The following is a 21,000-nucleotide window of genomic DNA, read 5'->3' on the forward strand; positions in this document are numbered from 1 at the left end:
ATGAACTCACAGCAATTCTGATGAAGGATTTTAATTATATCTGCGAAATCTCTTCATCTTTGCCATAGAATGTAACCTAATCACAAGAGTGACATCCATCATATTGACAGGTGTGCCCACAATCAAGCGACGGGGATTATACAGGGTTATATACAGGGGGTAGGGAATGTGGAGGCTAATTTGAATTCTTTCTACTACACTTAACATCAGTGCTTTTGTTATACTCTGGTGATCACAAAGTACTGTTTTCCGTGATTGCAGATACTTGTTGCAAATTTAGGACTGAATCATGTATTTCCGAAATTGACAGAACAAAGTATAGGGTGGGTAAGACACCAGATGAAATAAGCTTTTATTCTTGCATTATTGAAAATTAGCATTTTTGCCTTTCATAGATTATTTACATTACCTTCTTATATGTTAAGCACACACTAGTGGCATTTTTATAGAAAATGCAAAATGAGGATAAAGATGAACAGGTCTAAGCGGTTCACAGCTCCGAGATGTGGCTACACTGCTTACATATGGAGAAAACAGACCTAATATAGTGTCCTGCATATTCACACTTGTATTCACCTGCTAGGACCGCCATAACGGAATACCACAGACAGGGTGGTTTAAACAAAAGAAGTTCATTTTTTCACAATTCTGGAGGCTGGAAGTCCAAGGTCAAGGTTCTGGAAAAGATGGTTTTTGGTAGAGCCTCTCTTCTCGGCTAGTAGACACCTCTGCTGTGTCCTCACGTGGCCTTTCTTCTACGTGTGCATGGAGAGAAAGAGAGAGTGCTGGTGTCTCTTCCTCTCCCTATAAGGATACCAGCCCTATCAGGTTTGGATTCACCCTTATGACCTCATTTAGTCTTTTTTTTTCCTTTTGTGACTGATTTATTTCACTGAGGACAATGTCCTCAGGGTCCATCTGTGTCGTAGCATGTGTCAGAATTCCCTTCCTTTTTTTTTTTGCCATTTTTTAAATTATTATGTTGTGTTAATCACCATACATTACATCATTAGTTTTTGATGTAGTGTTCCATGGACCTCATTTAGTCTTAATTACCTCCCTAAAGGTTCTATCTCCAAATATAGTCACAGTGCAGATTAGGGCTTCAACATATGAATTTAGGGGGACACAATTCGGTCCATAGCAATACTAAAAATATCTGCAGACAATGAACAACCTGGGGGGTTGCCTGCTTATGATGACCACAAACAGTGTTGTTGCTGTTTTTAAAGGTTTTATTTATTTATTCATTTGAGAGAGAACGAGATCATGAGTAGGGGGAGAGCAGAGGGAGGGGGACAGACAGACTCTGTCCTGAGCACAGAGCCCAGTGTGGGGCTTGATCCCACGACCCTGAGATCATGACCTGAACCGAAATCAAGAGTCAGATGCTTAACCGACTGAGCCACCCAGGTGCACCAGACAGTGTTTTTAAAATCACTAATCACCATTCAAAAATTCATGCACAAATTCCAAGAAATCTCTCCATCTATTTTCTGTCTTTGCTGAAAATAATAGAGTGTCTTAGACTGGTAGTCTGTTTGTTACCAAGGCCACAAAGATACATGTGTGCCCTGCGCAGGGCAGCAGAGCAACCTCTTGTCCCTTGGTTCTGACAGAATGACTGCAAACTGTGCCCAAACAAATCAGTTGTATCATTTTTCCCAATAAAGAGACAAGAAAGGTCCCAAAGATCTTCATAAAGGGAATATAATAGACCCATAGTTCCATAGCCAGGGCTATGTCTCCCTCTGATGGATCCTTGGCTCTCCCTAATGAAAGGTGCAACCACACAGAGCATAGACACTGCTTCCACAGGAGTTAGGTATGAATGTCAGGATCTGTGGTAGAGACTGCTGTTTACAACCCAATATACTTTATCTCCCTCTTTTGTTAATAACTGAGCCCCTATTTTAGAAATCAGTGACAGTGTGCCTTGTGAAGAAGCCACATTTTCTCTCTTCTCCTTGTAACTAGAAGTGATCAATGTATCTAGATTTTTGTCTGGGACTCATGAGAAGGCTTTTATGGAGGAAGCACATAGCCACCGCGTGTCCTTGTCTACGCTTACCTCCCCCCTTCCTTTTGTTTCTGCCTGAACTATGCATTTGATGTCTGGAAATAGAGCAGCCATGTGGGTGACTGGAACTTTAGGAACCATCTTGGATAAGAGTTAACTTCAAGGAGGGAAGCCACATGTTAAGGAAGACGCACCTAAAACGTGGAACAAGCTTAAACCCATAATGGTACTATGGAGCTTCCATACCGACCCTGGACTATTGGACTCTCTCATGTGAGGGAGAAATAAGTCTCTGTGACTTGCTGTGTAAAGCAAATGCCTAACTGATACATAGTGTAGAATGAAAATCTCAGTGTCAAAATTACCTTAGAAAATCCTTTAAGTCCTCCATAAAATACAGTTAAAAAGTGTGACATAAGTCCTGAATGGGTTATAGGCATGAGGAGATGTTTAGCCTTTAATTCTTGGTGCCAGTCAAGAAAACAGACCAAATTAGTCTCTATCCTTGCATTGTTTCAATTAGTATTTGTCCTTTAGAAATTATCTACATTGATTTCAGAGATTATAATTCAGAAATTAAAAATCATATATGGCCTGAAAAGAAAACTATAGGGAAGTCCCAGTATATCTAATCCTGATAGCTGGAAGCAACATGTGTGTATGTGTGTGTGTGTGTGTTTGTGTGTGTGTGTGTGTGTGCAAATATGGAATTATTACATATGATTCCACCTTCACTTTTCGCAGGAAATTTTATGATTTTAACTGTATTACTTAATGTTTCTTTATGACTTTTAATTAACATTTCAATTTTATTTCAAGGCTCTTGAACGAGCCATCATCATGGACATCCTGACTACCAAGCAGGATGACTGAGATGTCTTTAAAATCACTCACACTTTCTTCTAATAGGTTTTGGGTGAGCTAAGTTTGATTACATTTGAATACATCTTCACGGTATGTTTCTTTGAGCAGAATTATGGGCAAAAGTATCAAGATGACTGAAATTGCCGTCTTTTCTCTTTATTCTTTCTCTTTCTCTTGCATTCAGTTCAACACTGTTATATGTCTGAAACTGAGAAAAACATCACTGCTCCCACGCGGTTTTGTCAAGCTGCGAGTAAGTGCAGCTCTGAGAAGAACGGCAGGTGAAGAAGTTCTGGAATTCAGAATTCCCTAAGGAATGTTACCATGTTGCTAAGCTCTGTAGTGTATCTTAACAACCAGGGAGCCCCATGGGCTTCTTGGAGCAACAGTGGGAGAAACTGGAGGGAGACAGTGAGATTCTTTTGGAAGCATTAGACATTCGGCTGTCTCTATCAATTAAAAATTCCCAGCTCAAGTAAAACGATTTAAGGAAATCAATGACAACTCAGTATAGACCCATTATGAGGCTTGGAGGGTATCATCAACCTTGAGTTCCTGTCAACCAGATTACCTTCTTTGGAAAACTGTCCTCAGGTATAATTTTAAATTCATCATTAAAATAATTTTCAAAAAGTTTAAGTATGACTTAGTTAATGGACCTCAGGTTCATCTTCTTTTCAAGACCACGTGAAGGCCAAATAAATCTGTTTTGAGGTAATGGGGTATTATCTTTCAAAGTAAACCATCTGTTGTTGAGGAGATCGTACAAATAAAATAAGCTAAGGTTGTGGAATAAAGACATTTATTTTGTGAAAAACATTTAAATTCATATAACAAATACTTACTGAGCATATACTATGTGACAGTTACTGGGAATGCAGAGGTTGGACCAGGCCATTGCCTGTTTGATTATAATATCCTATGAAGAGAAGCAGAAAATAGACACAGAAATACAAAAAAAAAAAAAAAAGTCAGAAAGTGACATGCGCTATGGAGACAGCTTAAGGAGGGTAAGGGATAGAGAGTGATGGAGCCTGGGAAGATGGTAGGAACTACTTTAGAGAAGGGTAAGGAAGACTTTTGGAGAAAGCCTCAGCAGAGCAACAAATGAAGTGAAGATCTGAGTGGTGTACATTTTAGGCTACCTCTAGCAAATGCAAAATGTTTCAGCATTCATCACCTAAATAATAATCTTTACATCTCTGGGAATTCATAGTAAATTTCAGCTCTTCGTTGATCAGATATTGTGTTCTGTTTTAAACATACATTGTATGTAAGTGTTATTTTGGACTAAGATTATTAATATTTAATACAGATTTGCATAGTTTAAAAGTAACAATGATCAGAATTAGGACAACATGATTACTAATGCTTCTAAAACACAGGTTTTGAGGATTTTGTGTCATGTAGTCTACATAAAATTCAGTGATTTGCTAATATACAGGTCAATTCAAGAGGCTGTAGGAAAGGAAATACTGCTCTCAGAAGCACTTTCACAATTCCCTGGATGGTGAATGGTAATTTTAATTAGATTTTCCCTCAATTACCACTATGCAGGTTTTTTTCTTCTTCTTCAGAGTGAAAGCAGAATGCTGGTATCACAAACAAAATAGAATTATAAACAGAACTTGGCTACTTTCACTCAGCAGATCTTTTGGGCATAACCTCTAGGTCAGGAGGGCTCCACCAAGGTTTTGCAACACAGGCGGTGAGGTGAGGCCCAACATATTTACTAATAATTGCTAAAAATATTCATGTTTGCAACTTGTTTAGCTTTTAAAAGGAATTAATACAAAGAAGGGTAAATCTTCTAACACTGTCTCTTGGCAGTTAGTTGCAACGTCATGTGCCTACCTTTTTGGAAAGACTGGAGTTAAAAACCTGTTAATACAGCTCTTCTGAGCAACAGTTACTGACACACCATCGTTGCAGTGATTGAAAATGTTTTTCATACTTTGCTTCTCCACAACTCTGGAATGCATTCTTTAAAATTGGAACATGCGATGGGGATGTGAACATCACCTGTGTTCCTGTGAACATCACCTGTCATGTGCATCATGGTAGGGAAAGTAGGTTGAGAACTACTGCTCCATATTATACAGTAAATACCTAACAAGCTAAAATAGTGGAAGCAAGTGTGTGTGTGTGTTTTGTTTTCTTTGTGTTGTTTTTTGTTTGCTTTGGGTTTTAAAAATATACATATACTTATTATTTCACAAAACAGTATTTGGGTATGGTAAATAATCCATGGCACATTTGTAGAAGTTCTTGTAACTGGTTTAGTCTTACAGAATCCATCCGTGATATACATGGACCAGTTTTGCATTAATGGGTTTCTCTAACATTGGTTTAGGAAAAGTTTTAGTTACTTCATTATAAAATAAATAAGATTTCTGATTCTATAATAAAGATAATCTTTGTTTTCTAACAAGCAAATTATTTTCTGGTTTTCTGTTAATTCCTTATTTTAATAATATGTTCTTTTCATATATCTCTTGTCTTTGGGGGAAAAATCTATCCTTACATATGAGAATGAATGATTCCTTCATTTCTTTTGAGTTTATAAATCTTAAAAAGTTATAGTCCAAAATCAATTCTTATAATAAAGAGAAATCTTAATAGAGAAATATTATTCTAAGCCAATTCATGAGCTTTGGAATGATATCCATTAAAATAAATGAGAAATGAATTATCAAAGAGTGTTAAAATCAATATAGGCAACAGGTGGAAAAGAAAGATGTGGACATTACTTATAGTAACTAAAATAGTTTTGCTTTTTAAAGGTAGTTTCTTCTTTTTTTTAAATTAATAGACTTTATTTTTTTTAGAGTAGTTCTTAAGCTTACAGAAAAATTGAGCAGAAAGCACAGGGAGTTCCATATATCCTGCCTACCTAGTCTCCCCTATTATTCACATCTTGCATTAGTGTGGTACATTTGTGACAACTCATGAACCAGTATCATACATTATTAGTAACTGAAGCCCATAGTTTACATTAGCATTCACTCTGTGTTGTACATTTCTGTGGGTTTCAACAAATGCATGAAGTCACGGATCCACAGTCACAGTCTAGAGCACTATACTTCAGGCTAGTGTCACTGCCCTGAAAATCCCTTGCGTTCCACCCATTCATTACTCCCCTACTTCCTCTCTGGAGCTCCTGGCAATCATTGATGTTTTTACTGTCTCCGTGATTTTGCTTCTTCCAGAATGTCGTATAGTTGGAATCATGCAGTATGTCGCCTTTTTTTTTTTTTTTAAAGATTTGATTTATTTATTTGACAGAGAGAGACAGCTAGAGAGGGAATACAAGCAGGGGGAGTGGGAGAGGGAGAAGCAGGCTTCTCGCTGAGCAGGGAGCCCGATGCGGGGCTCGATCCCAGGACCCTGGATCATGACCTGAGCTGAAGGCAGACACTTAACAGACTGAGCCACCCAGGCACCCCTGTAACTTTTTCGTACTGGCTTCCTAGCAATATACATTTAATGTTCCTCCATTTTTTTTTCATGGCTTGATAGCTCATTTCTTTTTTTCTTTTTTTCTTTTTTCTTATTTTATTATGTTATGTTAGTCACCATACATTACCTCATTAGTTTTCGATGTAGTGTTCCATGATTCATTGTTTGTGTATAACACCCAGTGCTCCATGCAATACATGCCCTCCTTAATACCCATCACTGAGCTAACCCATCCCTCCACCCCCCTCCCCACTAGAATCCTCAGTTTGTTTCTCAGAGTCCATAGCCTCTCATGGTTCATCTCTCCCTCTGATTTCCCTCCCTTCATTTTTCCCTTCCTTCTCCTAATGTCCTCCATGCTGTTCCTCATGTTCCACAAATAAGTGAAACCATATGATAATTGACTTTCTCTGCTTGACTTATTTCACTTAGCATTATCTCCTCCGGTCCCATCCATGTTGATGTAAAAGTTGGGTATTCATGCTTTCTGATGGCTGAGTAATATTCCCTTGTATATATGGACCACATCTTCTTTATCCATTCGTTGGTTGAAGGGCATCTCGGCTCTTTCCACAGTTTGGCTATTACGGACATTGCTGCTATGAACATTGGGGTGCACGTGGCCCTTCTTTTCACTACATCTGTGTCTTTGGGGTAAATAGCCAGTAGTGCAATTGCTTGGTCATAGGGTAGCTCTATTTTTAATTTTTTGAGGACCCTCCACACTGTTTTCCAAAGTGGCTGTACCAACTTGTGTTCCCACCAACAGTATAAGAGGATTCCCCTTTCTCCACAACCTCTCCAACATTTGTTGTTTCTTGCCTTGTCAATTTTTGCTGTTCTAACTTGTGTAAGGTGGTATCTCAATGTGGTTTTGATTTGAATTTCCCTGATGGCTAATGATGGTGAACATTTTTTCATGTGTCTGTTAGCCACTTATCCGTCTTCTTTGGAGAAGTGTCTGTTCATGTCTTCTGCCCATTTTTTGACTTGATTATTTGTTTTTTGGGTGTTGAGTTTGAGAAGTTCTTTATAGATCTTGGATACCAGCCCTTTATCTGTAGTGTCATTTGCAAATATCTTCTCTCATTCTGTGGGTTGCCACTTTGTTTTGTTCCTGTTTCCTTTGCTGTGCAGAAGCTTTTTATCTTGATTAAGTCCCAAAAGTTCATTTTTGCTTTTGTTACCTTGTCTTTAGGGACATGTCTTGAAAGAAGTTGCTGTGGCCGACGTCGAAGAGGTTATTGCCTATGTGCTTCTCTAGGACTGATGGATTCCTGTCTCACATTGAGGTCTTTCATCCATTTTGAGTTTATCTTTGTGTATGCTGTAAGAGAATGGTCGAGTTTCATTCTTCTGCATGTGGCTGTCCAATTTTCCCAGCACCGTTTATTGAAGAGACTGTATTTTTTCCATTGGATATTTTTTCCTGCTTTGTTGAAGATTAGTTGACCATAGAGTTGAGGGTCCATATCTGGGCTTTCTATTCTGTTCCATTGGTCTATGTGTCTGTTTTTGTGCCAGTACCATGCTTCTTGGTGATCACAGCTTTGTAATACAGCTTGAAACTGGGCAACATGATGCCCCCAGCTTTGGTTTTCTTTTTCAACATTTCCTTGGCGATTCGGGGTCTTTCTGATTCCATACAAATTTTAGGATTGTTTGTTCCAGCCCTTTGAAAAATGCCATTGGAATTTTGATCAGGATGGCGTTGAAAGTATAGATTGCTCTGGGCACCATAGATGTTTCAACAATGTTTATTCTTCCTATCCATGAGCATGGAATGTTTTTCCATCTTTTTGTGTCTTCTTCAATTTCCTTCATAAGTGTTCTGTAGTTCCTGGAATATTGATCCTTTACCTTTTTGGTTAGGTTTATTCCAAGGTATTTTTCGGTTTTTTGGTGCTATTGTAAATGGAATCGATTCTCTAATTTCTCTTTTTACAGTTACATTGTTAGTGTATAAGAAAGCAACTGATTTCTGTGCATTGATTTTGTATCCTGCCACATTACTGAATTGCTGTATGAGTTCTAGTAATTTGGGGGTGGAGTCTTTTGGGTTTTCCACATAAAGTATCATGTCATCTGCAAAGAGAGAGTTTGACTTCTTCTTTGCCAATTTGAATGCCTTTTATTTCTTTTTGTTGTCTGATTGCTGTTGATAGCTCATTTCTTTTTACTGCTGAATAGTATTGCATTGTATGGATGTACCACAGTTTATGTATCCATTCACCTATTGAAGACACCTTGGTTGCTTCCATTTTTTGGCAAGTATGAATAAACATTCATGTGTAGGTTTCTGTGTCAACATGATTTCAACTCCTTTAGGGAAACATCTCGGAGTGCAATTGCTGGGTCATATGGTAAAAGTATGTGTAGCTTTGTAAGACACTTCCAATCTGTCTTCCAAAGTGGCTGTACGATTTTGCATTCCCACTTGCAATGAATAAGAGTTCCTGTTGCTCCACATTTCTGTCAGCATTTGGCATTGTCAGTATTTTGGATTTTAGTCATTCTAATGGATGTGTAGCAGTATGTCAATGTTTTAATTTTTAATTCCCTAAGGACAAATGATGTTGAGTATCTTTTTATATACATGCTTATTTGCCATCTGATGATATTCTTTGATAAGGTGTTTGCTCAGCTTTTTTGCACAGTTATTAATTTGGCTATTTGTTTTCTTAATGTTGAGTTTTAAGTGTTCCTTGTTATTCTGGATACTAGTCCTTTATCAGATATGTGTTTCACAATATTTTCTCCCAGTCTGTGGCCTGACTTTTCATTCTTTCACAGGGCTAAATATAGTTTCACTTTTCTGCAGGTTTGAGGTAATTTTATTTTTTTATGCTTAAATCACTTGTTAGAACAATTCAAAGCCCACAACTTTGTCTTGAGTTATTCATTTACCTCATTTCTGAAAATTTAAGGTTTTTTTTTTAAAGATTTTATTTATTTATTTGAGAGAGAGAGAGGGAGAACGAGCAGGAGGGAGGGGCAGAGGGAGAGAGAGAACCATACTCCCCACAGAATAGGGAGCCCTAATGCAGGGGCTCAATCCCAGGACCCTGAGATCATGACCTGGGCAGCCACTTAACCAACTGAGCCATTCAGGTGCCCCTTAAAATTTAAGTTTAAATCAGACTTTAAATAGTCCATAATGTATGTTGGATTTTGTAAAATTTTTATTGATATATGTGGATAAAATATTTACGTATTGCCTTTATCCCTTTAGCATTATTTTGAAACTTCTAATAGAAACAATAAAAGTCACAACAGAGATAATTAAATTTTCTGTAATCCCGGAGTAAGCACTATAGCACCTTTTTAAATATAAGAGCAAGATGAATTTCAGACTTCTTGGAAGCACTGCAGTTTTCATATGAGGAAGAAGAAGAGTTTTCTTCATTGTTTGTTTATTGACCTTTAACACCAGAATTTAAAGTATATCACTACCCTTCAAATTAACCTAAGAGAATGATTGATGTGGGGAAGACACACATAGAATAGCTGAGTATTCTAGCTGACATCTCCACCAATCCCATCAGGTTTCAGTTGAGCAAATCAAAATCTAGGAAATAAAGGAATTTATCCTTGGTCACTTAGCTCGTTAATGGCAAAGCTAGGACCATACATCTCATTTTTAAATTTCAGTTTAATGTCCTTCCCACTCTCCAACTTGCCTACTGTATCCTTTTTCCTCAATACAGATAAAAATGAATTTACTAACTTAATTGTGTAAAAGATCCCACACAGAAAGAAGAATGAGTAAGTCTACAGTTTGAGTTACAGAAAGAGGTTAGAACTAATTCCTCATTATTTATAAGGAACAATAAGAAAATGTACTTTTTCTTATTAGATAACAGTACTTCATGAATTCAAAATATTTTAATATATTTTTTAGCTTAGAATATTTGCTGTTTTGTGGCAACAGGGCTGGTGATCTATATACCATACACTTTGAATATATACCATGAAAAAATTGAACACAGATTCTTTGGTCTAAAAAGGTAGTCAATGAACTAAAAATGTGTGCCCCAACCTTGAGATCAATTCCTAGAATATGGATATATTTGAATGCTGAAATTATTCTGACCAGAAAAACTCCCTGCCATAGTTAGAAATAAAATGTACATTTCCTAGTACTGCTATGATGAATAAGATATCCATGTAAGATAGGAAATACAAACACACACCAGGGAAAAAATCCTTCTTTAATTTTCAAGATAGTATGCCATCTTCTTCTTTTTTTTTTTTTTTTAAGATTTTACTTATTTATTTGACAGAGAGAGAGTGAGAGAGCACAAGCAGGGGGAAAGGCAGAGGGAGAGGGAGAAGCAGGCTCCCCACCAAGCAGGGAGCCCGACATGTGGCTGGACGCAAGGCTCCATCCCAGGACCCTGGGATCATGACCTGAGCCCAAGGCAGATTCTTAACTGACTGAGCCACCCAGGTGCCCCAATAGTATGTCATCTTTAAGAAAGTTTATTTAGGGATGCCTGGGTGGCTCAGTTGGTTAAGCATCTGCTCTCAGCTCAGGTCATGATCCCGGGTCATGGGATTGAGTCCTGCATCAGTTTCCTTGTTCAGCGGGGAGCCTGCTTCTCCCTCTCCCTCTGCCTGCTTGCGCTCTCTCTATCCGACAAATAAATAAATAAATAAAATCTTTTTTAAAAAAGAAAGTTTATTTAACTCTTTCCTATGTTTCTAATCCAGAAATTTTTCCCACATAATTGTAAATTCCCAAAGAGTCATAACATTATCTTTGATCCCTTACACCTATGATAATTTAAGTGTCTAATAAAAATTGCTGAGTGATTGAGAGAAAATCACTAAATATTACTGAAAATTGCAAATAACAATGTGCCAAAGTTCTCTACTTTATTGTTTGTAGATGTAATATCGTTCTTTTGTTACCAGATTTGTTTTCTCCTTTAGGTTTTACTATCTTCTCAGAAGATACAAATTTAAGAAGTTGGTTGTCTTAAAGCATAATATGAAAGGTCCTCGTTATATATGTCACATCATAATATGAAAGGTGCATTAATGTAAAACACATTTGTGGGCATCATATTTTAAAGCTCTCATTTTCATTTACTATATCAAAATTGATAACCATGTTATGTATTTTTATGTTGGTAAGCTAACAAAGTGACCTTAAAATGTAATCAAACACAGAACATATTTTAAGGTTTTGAATTTTCCAGGGAAAAATTCTTCTGTCCCACCCATGCCTGTATTCGTTTCAATATTTACAAAAATTTGGTCTAAAGTAAAATAACCTCACATTGTTTTGACAGGAGAAACAATTCAGTGCAAACAGAGAAGTAATGTTTGATGTGTAAGGAAATGTCAAGAACCCCCTCATCAGAATGACTGTCATTCTATGATTTCAGGGTCTAAGCACCTCTGGAAGTGAGGTTAACAAGGTAGAACCCCAGGACCTTTTGCGGCAACAGTGGAGAGGGGCAAACCAATACCAGAAGAACATGAGCCTCAAATCTCCAACGTCTGCTCTTCCGTTCGAGAACAAAGGCAGCCATATCATGGCTAGAAATGGAAGCTGTTTTCTAGTCCGTCACACCCCTCATCCCAGAAGGGTCTGCCACATCAAAGGTAAGGTAACTCAAGGTCCTAGAATCTCTCTCTCTCTCTCTCTCTCTCTCTCTCTCTCTCTCTCTCTCTCCCTGCATTTGGGCTACTTGTTGATTCTGGTGGATAAACACAGGGATACTATTCAAAATATTTAACTAATGGTGAGACACAGGTATTGACCATTGAGCCGAGATGCCAGCCTTGGGGATAGAGCAGAGCCTGCAGGCATCCTCTCTGCCAGGTATTAACCCTGGGATTTCTTGACTGTTAGAAAAGGGACCCGCAGAGGTGCCAAACAGCTCACAGCAGCAATTGACCAATTGGTATAAAAGTATTCAATATTTTAACAAACTGCATGGCCATGCTAGCATTTACATGCTAAATATTACCCCTAGAGAAGCATATATTTTACCCTCCAGCCCTTTTTCCCTTTCTCTCACTTTCTCTCCTTTTTTTTTTCTGTTCTTTCTCCCCTTTTCCCCTCCCTCCCTTGATGATGCAAACAAAGGAGGCCTCAGTCAGTCCCATAAGGAGACATGGACAGCTCTGCTTAAAGCAAGGGGTGTCTCAGCTTAAAGCAAGGGGGTCAGGCCTTTGTAACCCCCATCAACCACTCACTGGTCAAGTTTCCATTGTACATGAGAGCTGTCTTCAGCTGAGAGCAATTCCCAGGGAGGGCCTCAGCATGAGCCATCAGTAGCTGACACATCTGTCAGGTGGACAGATGAGCGTGTTGGTCCTGAAGGCATGGTTTGGGTAGATGCATCCCCACATCTACTACAGTAATTATTGGAGCTTATGACTAAATATTTTTATTTGGTTATTATCAAATATCTTCCACTAATTTGTGAGCTCCTTGAAAGCTGAAGATGTGTGTTTTGCTCACCACTTATTTTCAGTTTCCTAGAGTGGCTGCGACGTGGGAGGTACTAGATAATTCTTGTGGAAGGAAAGAAGGAAGCTTAAATTGCATTCAGATAAAAATTTAGAGCCTCTGATAGATTTTAAGTAGAGTTAATGTTCTACCTCAGCTATCTAGTTGTGTGTCCTTGAGCAAGTGATTCATTCTTTAAAAAAATCATTCTAGCTGTATTGTAGAAAGTGGAAGGAAAACTGGGGCCTAAGGAGAAGTTGGAAGACCAGTTAAAAGGCTGACTCAGTCATCCAAGTGAGAGGGATGAAGGTTGGGCCAGGGCAGACAGCAGAGTAGAGAAGTGAAGATTGAACTTCGGGGTAGAGCAAGAGAAAAGCCCAGATGAGCAGCACAGAGAAAGCCATCAGAAGGTTATGAGATAAAACAAGATTCAATGAGAATGGCTGGGTGATCATCAAATACAAATTGCTAAAGAAGATCAGGAAAATGAAGGCCAAGAGATAGCAAACAGATATTACAATAAAGAGCTCATAAATGGCTTGGAATCTGTTGTCTTGGCAAAATCTGGTGACAGGATTTTTCAAAATCCACATGAGAAAAGCATTCCATTTAATTAGAACTTTTTTCTCTATGACAGCAAATATTAGCAAATTGAGTATATTTTTTTCTGACTTCCAAATACTTGAAAGTACTTGATATATAACTCCTATATATGTAATTCACATTCTGCCTTGAATTATCTTATACCTATAATACAATATAAAACTGTTGGCAGGCAAAGGACTGACTTTGTCTTCAAATCCCCTACAATGCCTACCACAAAGCTTTGCTTTTAGTAATATATGTCCACATATAAATATATGTTCAATTGAATAGAAAACTTTCTTTGGAAATCTTTCAAGCATATTCATGCTAATGCTAGAAAGCCTAGTAACCTGAAATGCAAGAGGTAGAGAAGAGCAGCAAGCTGATCTATTTTGACTGATAACAGCTATGTGCTTTGAACCCACACTCAGCACAAGGACACTACAACTAGTTTTGCTAATTTCACCCCATAGATAATTCTTATAGTCCGTTTTTACCAACATTCAATGTTTTAGTCTATGAGATCTAATGTTATTTTCATAGATAAATCCTTAAAAAGTTAAGTCATCAGTAAGTTTAGTCAGTCTAAGAAATGTCAATTTAAAGTCTCTATTTGTGATACATATATGCACTTTGCTAGCAACACAACATAAGCCAGTTTCTGCTCACAATGTACTTGGAGGAGATAGGAATAAAAGGAAATAATTATAATTGTGTTATGTGCAATTATAGAAGTATGCTGGAAGTTCAGATGTAATATACAGATAGGGAAACCACTAGAGCAGTGTCAAGAATGCATTTCACAGAGGTTTTTACTGGGAGATACATGATAAACATTAAGAAGAAACAGTTAGCAGGACTTGGGTATTTATTGGATTTAAGGATGGAATAAAAAGTCTAGAATTATTACCAGTTTTTTTTTTAGCTTGGTTAACTGTCTGGATAGTGGACCAACTATTAATCTTGGGCATATAGGAGGAAGAACATATGTAAGAGGTAAGATTAAAAGCTTCATTTCAGACAAACACATTGTACTTGATGTGCCAATGGAACATTCAGGAGTAAATGACCAAATAGAGAAATGGATATAAAGACTTGAAGCCTAAGGATTAGATGAGGATGTAAAATAGATTTGAAAAGTGGAAGCATATAGGTTAAATCAGTAATGTTATTGCCCAAGAAAGAAATCCTAACAGAACTCTGAAAAGCACAGGGGTGTATAGACACAGAAAATTCAGAGAAAGAGACTGAAAAGAAAGAGCAGAGATTCTGAGATAGAAAATGTTGTCTCTGAAAATAGAGAGAAATGATTTTAAAGAAAGAGGGAACAGAAAGGGAAAGAAGAAAATTTTGCATTTAATTTATAAACTAGTGATCTCTACAACCTCTTCTATTACATAGAATAGGGAAAGTCTGAATTTATACACAAGATTATATTAAAATCTTACATTTGCTTGGCAGAAGTTTTTAAGCTGTAGTCTGTGGGCAAGAGACAAAGATGGAATAAAATGTGTTTGAACAAAGGGCACAGTAGCCAAAGAAATTTGAGTATCACTACTTCATGACAAAAAGCATTATATTTAGTCATGGGATTAAATGAGGCTTTTCGGAACTTTTGCTAAAGCCAAATTTTGAGATCATCTATGCATGACTTGCTAAGAGGTAATTTAAAAACTGGCCCTATGATGGTAGCCTATCTCCAGGCTCTTTTGCTTTAGAGAAGAGTTCATAGAAAGGAAAGAGATTGAGGATTTCTTTGAAAAAGAGTCACTGGGGTGCTGTGTACTTCCCTTCCCTGCCATGAGGAGCAGTAGTAGCTGCCTTCACCTGTACCTGCAGGGCTTCCCAGGACCATGGAGAATGTCTAGAGAGGAGACAGATCTCACTGGCTAGCTTCTTGCCTGTGCTCCTCCTGGTCTGCCCTACACTGTTTCTGCAGTGGATCATGGGGAGACTATTCTTGGGGTGAACTTGTTCTGGATCTTCTATGGTATGGAGGACACAGATGATCGTGTCTGACTCTATTCTTCTAAAATCTCAAGACAAGAGCTGGCTGGAGCTGGCTGTGTCAGTGGCACAGACTGGGATTAAATTGCTCTCCCACAGAAGACCAGGCCAAGGGTGTTGTTTCCCGTGGGAACGCTCAGGAGGCGGCTGGCCAAGAACTGTCTTGCAAGGACCCAGCCCAAAGGACTAACTAATAGGACCACTATAGCCAAAAGAGACTGGTGACATTTCACGTGGGGTGAAGGTGGTAAGGAAGAGAAGTTAGCAATTATCTGGTAGATACATTATCCATGACAGTGAACGGCGTTAGAGATTTCCTCAGCCACGGGTCTCCAAAGAACCCACAGAAATACCTCGTGAGAGAAAGAGCCAGCATTTTTTCTCTGCCTCACAGATCTGTTTTCACAGATGCCTCAATACTAAATTAAAACCATTAAGCAAGTAAGACTTTGTGTCCCCTTCACCGTTCCTTCATCCTCCAACCCCAACTCCAGGGGAGCTGAAAGCAGTGAGTGGGGAAGGAAGAGCGGAAGAGCAAGGGACAGGAAAGGAAGACCACACCCCCATGCCCCTGCTGGTCTGCAGAGGCTGGGTCATCCTTGGCCTGGAGAGGAGGGTGTGAAATGGAATACTAATACTTTTATAGCACTAGCGATCCTGATAGTAAATATTTGGCATTCTTGATGGAAAGTTCTGTGTATCATAAAGATTAGTGCAGTTACTTGTTATTTTTAAAGTAAACTTTAAAATAACAATTATAAACCTTTTTGTTTTAACATTTAAAATTTAGCTTAAAGATTTTATTATTTTACTTATAAATCTTGAAAATGTTAACAATCACTTCAAGGGGGTCTTTGATTAATATTTAGTCCCATTTACAAACTTAGTAAAAAAATACCTTTAAAAGTTTAAATGTCAATTACTCATTAAGTAGATTTGATTTCTTTTAAAATATTTCACATCCTTATCACGTGAATTCTCACCAAGCTATAAATAAATCTTGTAAATTAAATAAATTAAACTTATAATATAGACAAATACATTATTTAAAACATTTCTTTACTGCTTACCAACTAATGATATTCTCATACTTTTCTGCTTAAATATTATATACATTTTAAAAACACATATGCAATGGTTTTTACTAAACTTAACCCATGAATAAGAATAGTAAGTATTTTTCTTATTTTATCATTTCCGTCTTTTATTTGAAACCTTCCCAATGTTAAAGCACACCATCAACTAAGGAAACAAATACCTTGGACGAAAAAAAAAAAAAGAAGAACATTAGAGTTACTTTCTCATTAAACTGGGGTTGCATATCAATCAGAAAATTAGGCAGGAATGTGAGATTTGCATCTTCACCTGGCAGTCTCTGAAAGGTGAGTCCTTCAGAATCATGACCGGAACAGAAATTTATGCCCAGTACAGGGAGCTTGTCCTTCCTGAGCCCAAGACTCCATTACCTAATTCTCCTGTATTCAAGGAAGTTAATGAAATTCCCACCAATATTGTCCTACTCTCCTTCACTGCTGGGTTGGGTTTCAAGTTTCCCCGACTATCTTTAAATCATTTAATGTTGTCCCATTTGACTCTGAAGCCACTTCAATGCCATTGCACTTTCTTCATTTTTATGTAGGTCTTTCCTAACTCTTGGATAGATAGAATCTGAATTCTTTCATGTTACTTATTACCATTTTTTAATTAAAGGAGATAGCAGAGAAAATAGGGATTTCTCCATTGATTTATCTTCATGTTAATATTTTATTTCATCTGGTAGGCAATTTTTCACGATGCATCTGGGTCAATCACTATCTCAGGTGTTTAAGATAAAATGGTAAGATGTGACGCTATCTTCAAAACTTTATTCTCATTTCTATTTGGAACCAGTTACTATCAGTAAAGTTCTAAGTAGCAGACTAAATAAAAGCTTTATGTTTGGCTGTGTTATTCATTCGTTTGATAAATAATCGTAGAGCATCAACTTTGTGCCAGGCACTATTCTAGACACTGGGAATAGAGCAGCAAACAAAACAGACAAAATGCATGCTTTCATGAAGCTTACATTCTAGGGCAGCTCAGCCCAGCAATGTGCAAACAGATATGATAGGTGACAAATGCTATGGGAAGAATAAAAGAGCATAAAGGGACAGAGTGTGATGGGGTACATTTCAGACAAGATTTTCAGCAAAGACGTTTTTGATATCATTTGAGCAGATAGATAAGAAGGCAGTGGACTGATAGTCCTAGAAGGAAATAGAGAAAAATGGGCAAGTATAAAAAACACTATCCAGAAGCTTCCTGTGCTACAAAGCAACCACCTATACCTATCTATGCTAATTCCCTGTTTAACATAAAGCAAAGTCCCGCACACCTTCACTTCCTAAGCTGTTCAATATGTCATGACATGGCATTGATACCAGAAAGAGGATCTGTCTATAATTCAATATATGAGCCAAAGGCAAATAACTCTTACAGGAGAGTGAAGGAGACCAGAAAGCTTGGACATGAGGAAGGAGGTTCCTTTGTACCGCGTTTTCCTTCCTTCCTTCCCTCACAATCTACCTTATCCTGCCTCCTCGCAGCTATTTAAACCTTCTGCCAGGACAAAAACAGGGCCAGTGTATGTCTTTTCGGAGGCCTTGTACTGAGACATCCTGGATGCTTCCAAACACCTGAATGGGATATTCATGAAGAGGGCTAACGTAGTTCCTTAGTCATCCTCAAGACTTGGGAGATGAGAGGTCTGTCTGGGATAGAAGCAGATCTGTTGCACTTGACTCTCACACTAAGAAAGATGTGAGCCTGGTTCTCAAGGCTAACAAGATGGCAGAACATTTTAAGGAAGCGTGTATTGCAGGGGCGCCTGGGTGGCTCAGCCAGTTAAGCGTCTGCCTTCAGCTCAGGTCATGATCCCAGGGTCCTGGGATCGAGTCCCACATCAGGCTCCCTGCTCAGCCAGGAGTCTGCTTCTCTCTCCCTCTGCCTCTTTCTATCCCAAATAAATAAGTAAAATCTTAAAAAAAAAAAAAAGGAAGCATGTATTGCAAACATAATTTGCTACACTGACCTTCAAAGAACGTCCACCTAGCACTGGTTCATACAGTTTGCAGTCTGACATTTTGTGTACACTTAACAATATGTGTTGGGAAATGGCTGATCATTCAAAGAAAATCTGCCCCAGACCTAATGTGGTTGTTTGGTCTGTTTATCCTGACTCACCTAGGTTTGAATAACATTCCTATCTGTACTGTGAATGATGATGAGAACTCACTGGGAGCATTGTGGGGTGCTGGCCAGTTCGACCACTTAGAGAAGGATGAAATACCATTTGCCGAATGCAGTTATGCACCCAGTGCTGCAGCCCCAGAGAGCCCTGTCCGAGGAGTCTCACCAGCCCCAAACAATGTCAAGGTGCCCCCGCGGCCTCATTCTGGTGAGTCCCTTGTAACTAATGAAATCTGTCCTGAGGCCTCCTGCAAACTACTGGGGGTGGTGGGGGTGGGGAGGGCAGGGAGGATGGTCTATGTGATTGTTAATATAGCTGCAATGATTTTTAAATAGTCATGAAATGTTCTCACTATGAAATAGGTTATTCACTATAAAATTTTTTTCGCTCTTTTAATCTCATTTCAGTAGTTCAGTAATGTTAAAAAATATTATTATTGTCTTTATTATGTCCAAGACATATTTGGTATAGCTATAGTCTCTAATCCCGACAAAAGTATCTAAGAGGTACTAAAAATGAATATTTAGCCAGCATTGGTGGGGAAACTACTGTGACAAAAGTAAGTCAGGGAAATGCAGTAGGGATGGAATTGCACACTTCCATCTTCCCCCACTGGACGGTCAGCTCCTGAAGCTCAGGACCCAGTGTCATTGCCTTCTGTGTTTCTGGTATTCTTGGTGTCTCCCCAGGTCCCAGCACAGTGTGTTTGATCTTTAGTAATCAATTAATTCATGTTTGCTGAATTGAAACAAAAAGGGATTAATCAACAGAACATATAGTTAATAATATTGTATGTTTGGAAGTTACACGAGTAGATTTAAAATTTTTCATCACAAGAAAAAAAGTGGCAATTTTGTGAGGGGACAGTTAACTACACTTAACTGTGATCATCATTTTGCAATATATGCATATGTCAAATCATTATGTTGTATGTCTTACACTAATACATTTTAAAAAGTGTAGTATGGCAAAATCTAAAGCGCTAGGTAAAATAGAAGGAATTCTGGAGGGTAAATTATATCCAGTTCTCTTTCTCTTATTTTTTTTAAAAGACTTTATTTACTTATTTGACAAAGAGAGACACAGCGAGAGAGGGAACACAAGCAGGGGGAGTGGGAGAGGGAGAAGCAGGCTTCCCGCGGAGCAGAGAGCCCGATGCGGGGCTTGATCCAGGACCCTGGGATCATGACCTGAGCCGAAGGCAGATGTTTAATGACTGAGCCACCCAGGCGCCCCTTCTCTTTCTCTTATTACTGAAAGTTTCAGGGCACATGAAAGTTATTTTGGCATAATGTGGTAAAATACATTATCGTTCAATGGATAACGATAAGAGGGCCCATTAGTAGAGTACTCACCCTGGGATTCCATTCTAAGGTCTTCACACTTGTTAACTCACTTCATCCTTTCAAGAGTTCCTCTTCCTTACCCACTAGTAATAATCAAAGACCACACATTCCACCTTCTTTCTGGTGTTCCTTCTTATACCATAAAACCCAGAAACTTAACGGTTACATTTGCAAGAGCCCCTCAGTGGGAGTTAAGTGTTGCCATCTGGTAAGATTTATATTTCAGATGTGGGGCTCAGGTCATCTTTTTGGTTGCTGTCTGCTCTCAAGCATGGCTGGAGACATGGGCTTTCCCTGCTACAATATCCCCGTGTTCAGATTCTGGATTTATGGGTGTCCGATGGCAAAGTCAGCAGATATGGTGGCTTTCAGATTGCAGTGGTGACCCAGTGCCTAATCTTTAGCCCCACAGATGTTGTGACAGCAATTGAAGTGTGAGTGGCATCCTGACCCCCCTTCCTCCCGATTGTGATAAAGGCTGTGCCCCGCTGGGAGGGCCAGGTGCAAGGTGCTGCTCTTGGTTTGTGAGGGTCAACACCAGAGTTCACTGCTCCAGCCCTGCCAGTGAAATTGCAAACATCTAATTACCTGTCTTATTTACAGTTTAGCTTAAAATAGGGTGGTTTCTGTTTCCCACAAGTGAACATTAACTGAATAGACTCACCATCCGTGACTCTGTTCTTCTTCCTTCCTTCCTGCTCTCTTCTGGAGAGAGGTAACTTTACAATATTTTTCTTTCTTCAGCTAGAACTAATGAATTCAGTTACTTTTGGGAAATGCACAAAATCTCTTCATCTTTTAAGAAACTGTGTTAACTGTGGCTTCAGTAAAAAAGATAGCATTGCTTACAGAGAATATATCTTTAAATTAATACAAAAGGGAATTAAGCAAATATTTAAATGGTTTTAGAGTGATTTCATTAGATGAATCTATGAAATGTGTATGGTTGAGAGACTGATGAAATAAGAAATAAAATAAAAAAATGTAATTATAACTCAGCGCACATCCCCTTCTGGCCACAGGT

At 38.4% G+C, this 21,000-nt stretch overlaps 1 protein-coding gene across 2 annotated transcripts in view; it reads left to right on the forward strand.

The window, feature by feature from the left end:
• Positions 1 to 3,238: 3,238 nt before the first annotated feature.
• The window catches only part of CUNH4orf17 (chromosome unknown C4orf17 homolog), a 31,929-nt gene continuing 14,167 nt past the window's right edge, over positions 3,239 to 21,000 (forward strand). For both annotated transcript variants that reach the window (XM_025873561.1, XM_073892011.1), the window contains exons 1-3: positions 3,239 to 3,478; positions 11,737 to 11,956; positions 18,628 to 18,837. In XM_025873561.1, coding sequence (XP_025729346.1) covers positions 11,830 to 11,956; positions 18,628 to 18,837 — 337 coding nt within the window. In that variant the 5' untranslated portion in view covers positions 3,239 to 3,478; positions 11,737 to 11,829. The remainder of the gene's footprint in view (positions 3,479 to 11,736; positions 11,957 to 18,627; positions 18,838 to 21,000) is intronic.

Source organism: Callorhinus ursinus, unplaced genomic scaffold, assembly GCF_003265705.2.
Source record: "Callorhinus ursinus isolate GAN/ISIS: 27379988/994484 unplaced genomic scaffold, GSC_fseal_2.0 scaffold4, whole genome shotgun sequence".
Classification (NCBI taxonomy): domain Eukaryota; kingdom Metazoa; phylum Chordata; class Mammalia; order Carnivora; family Otariidae; genus Callorhinus; species Callorhinus ursinus.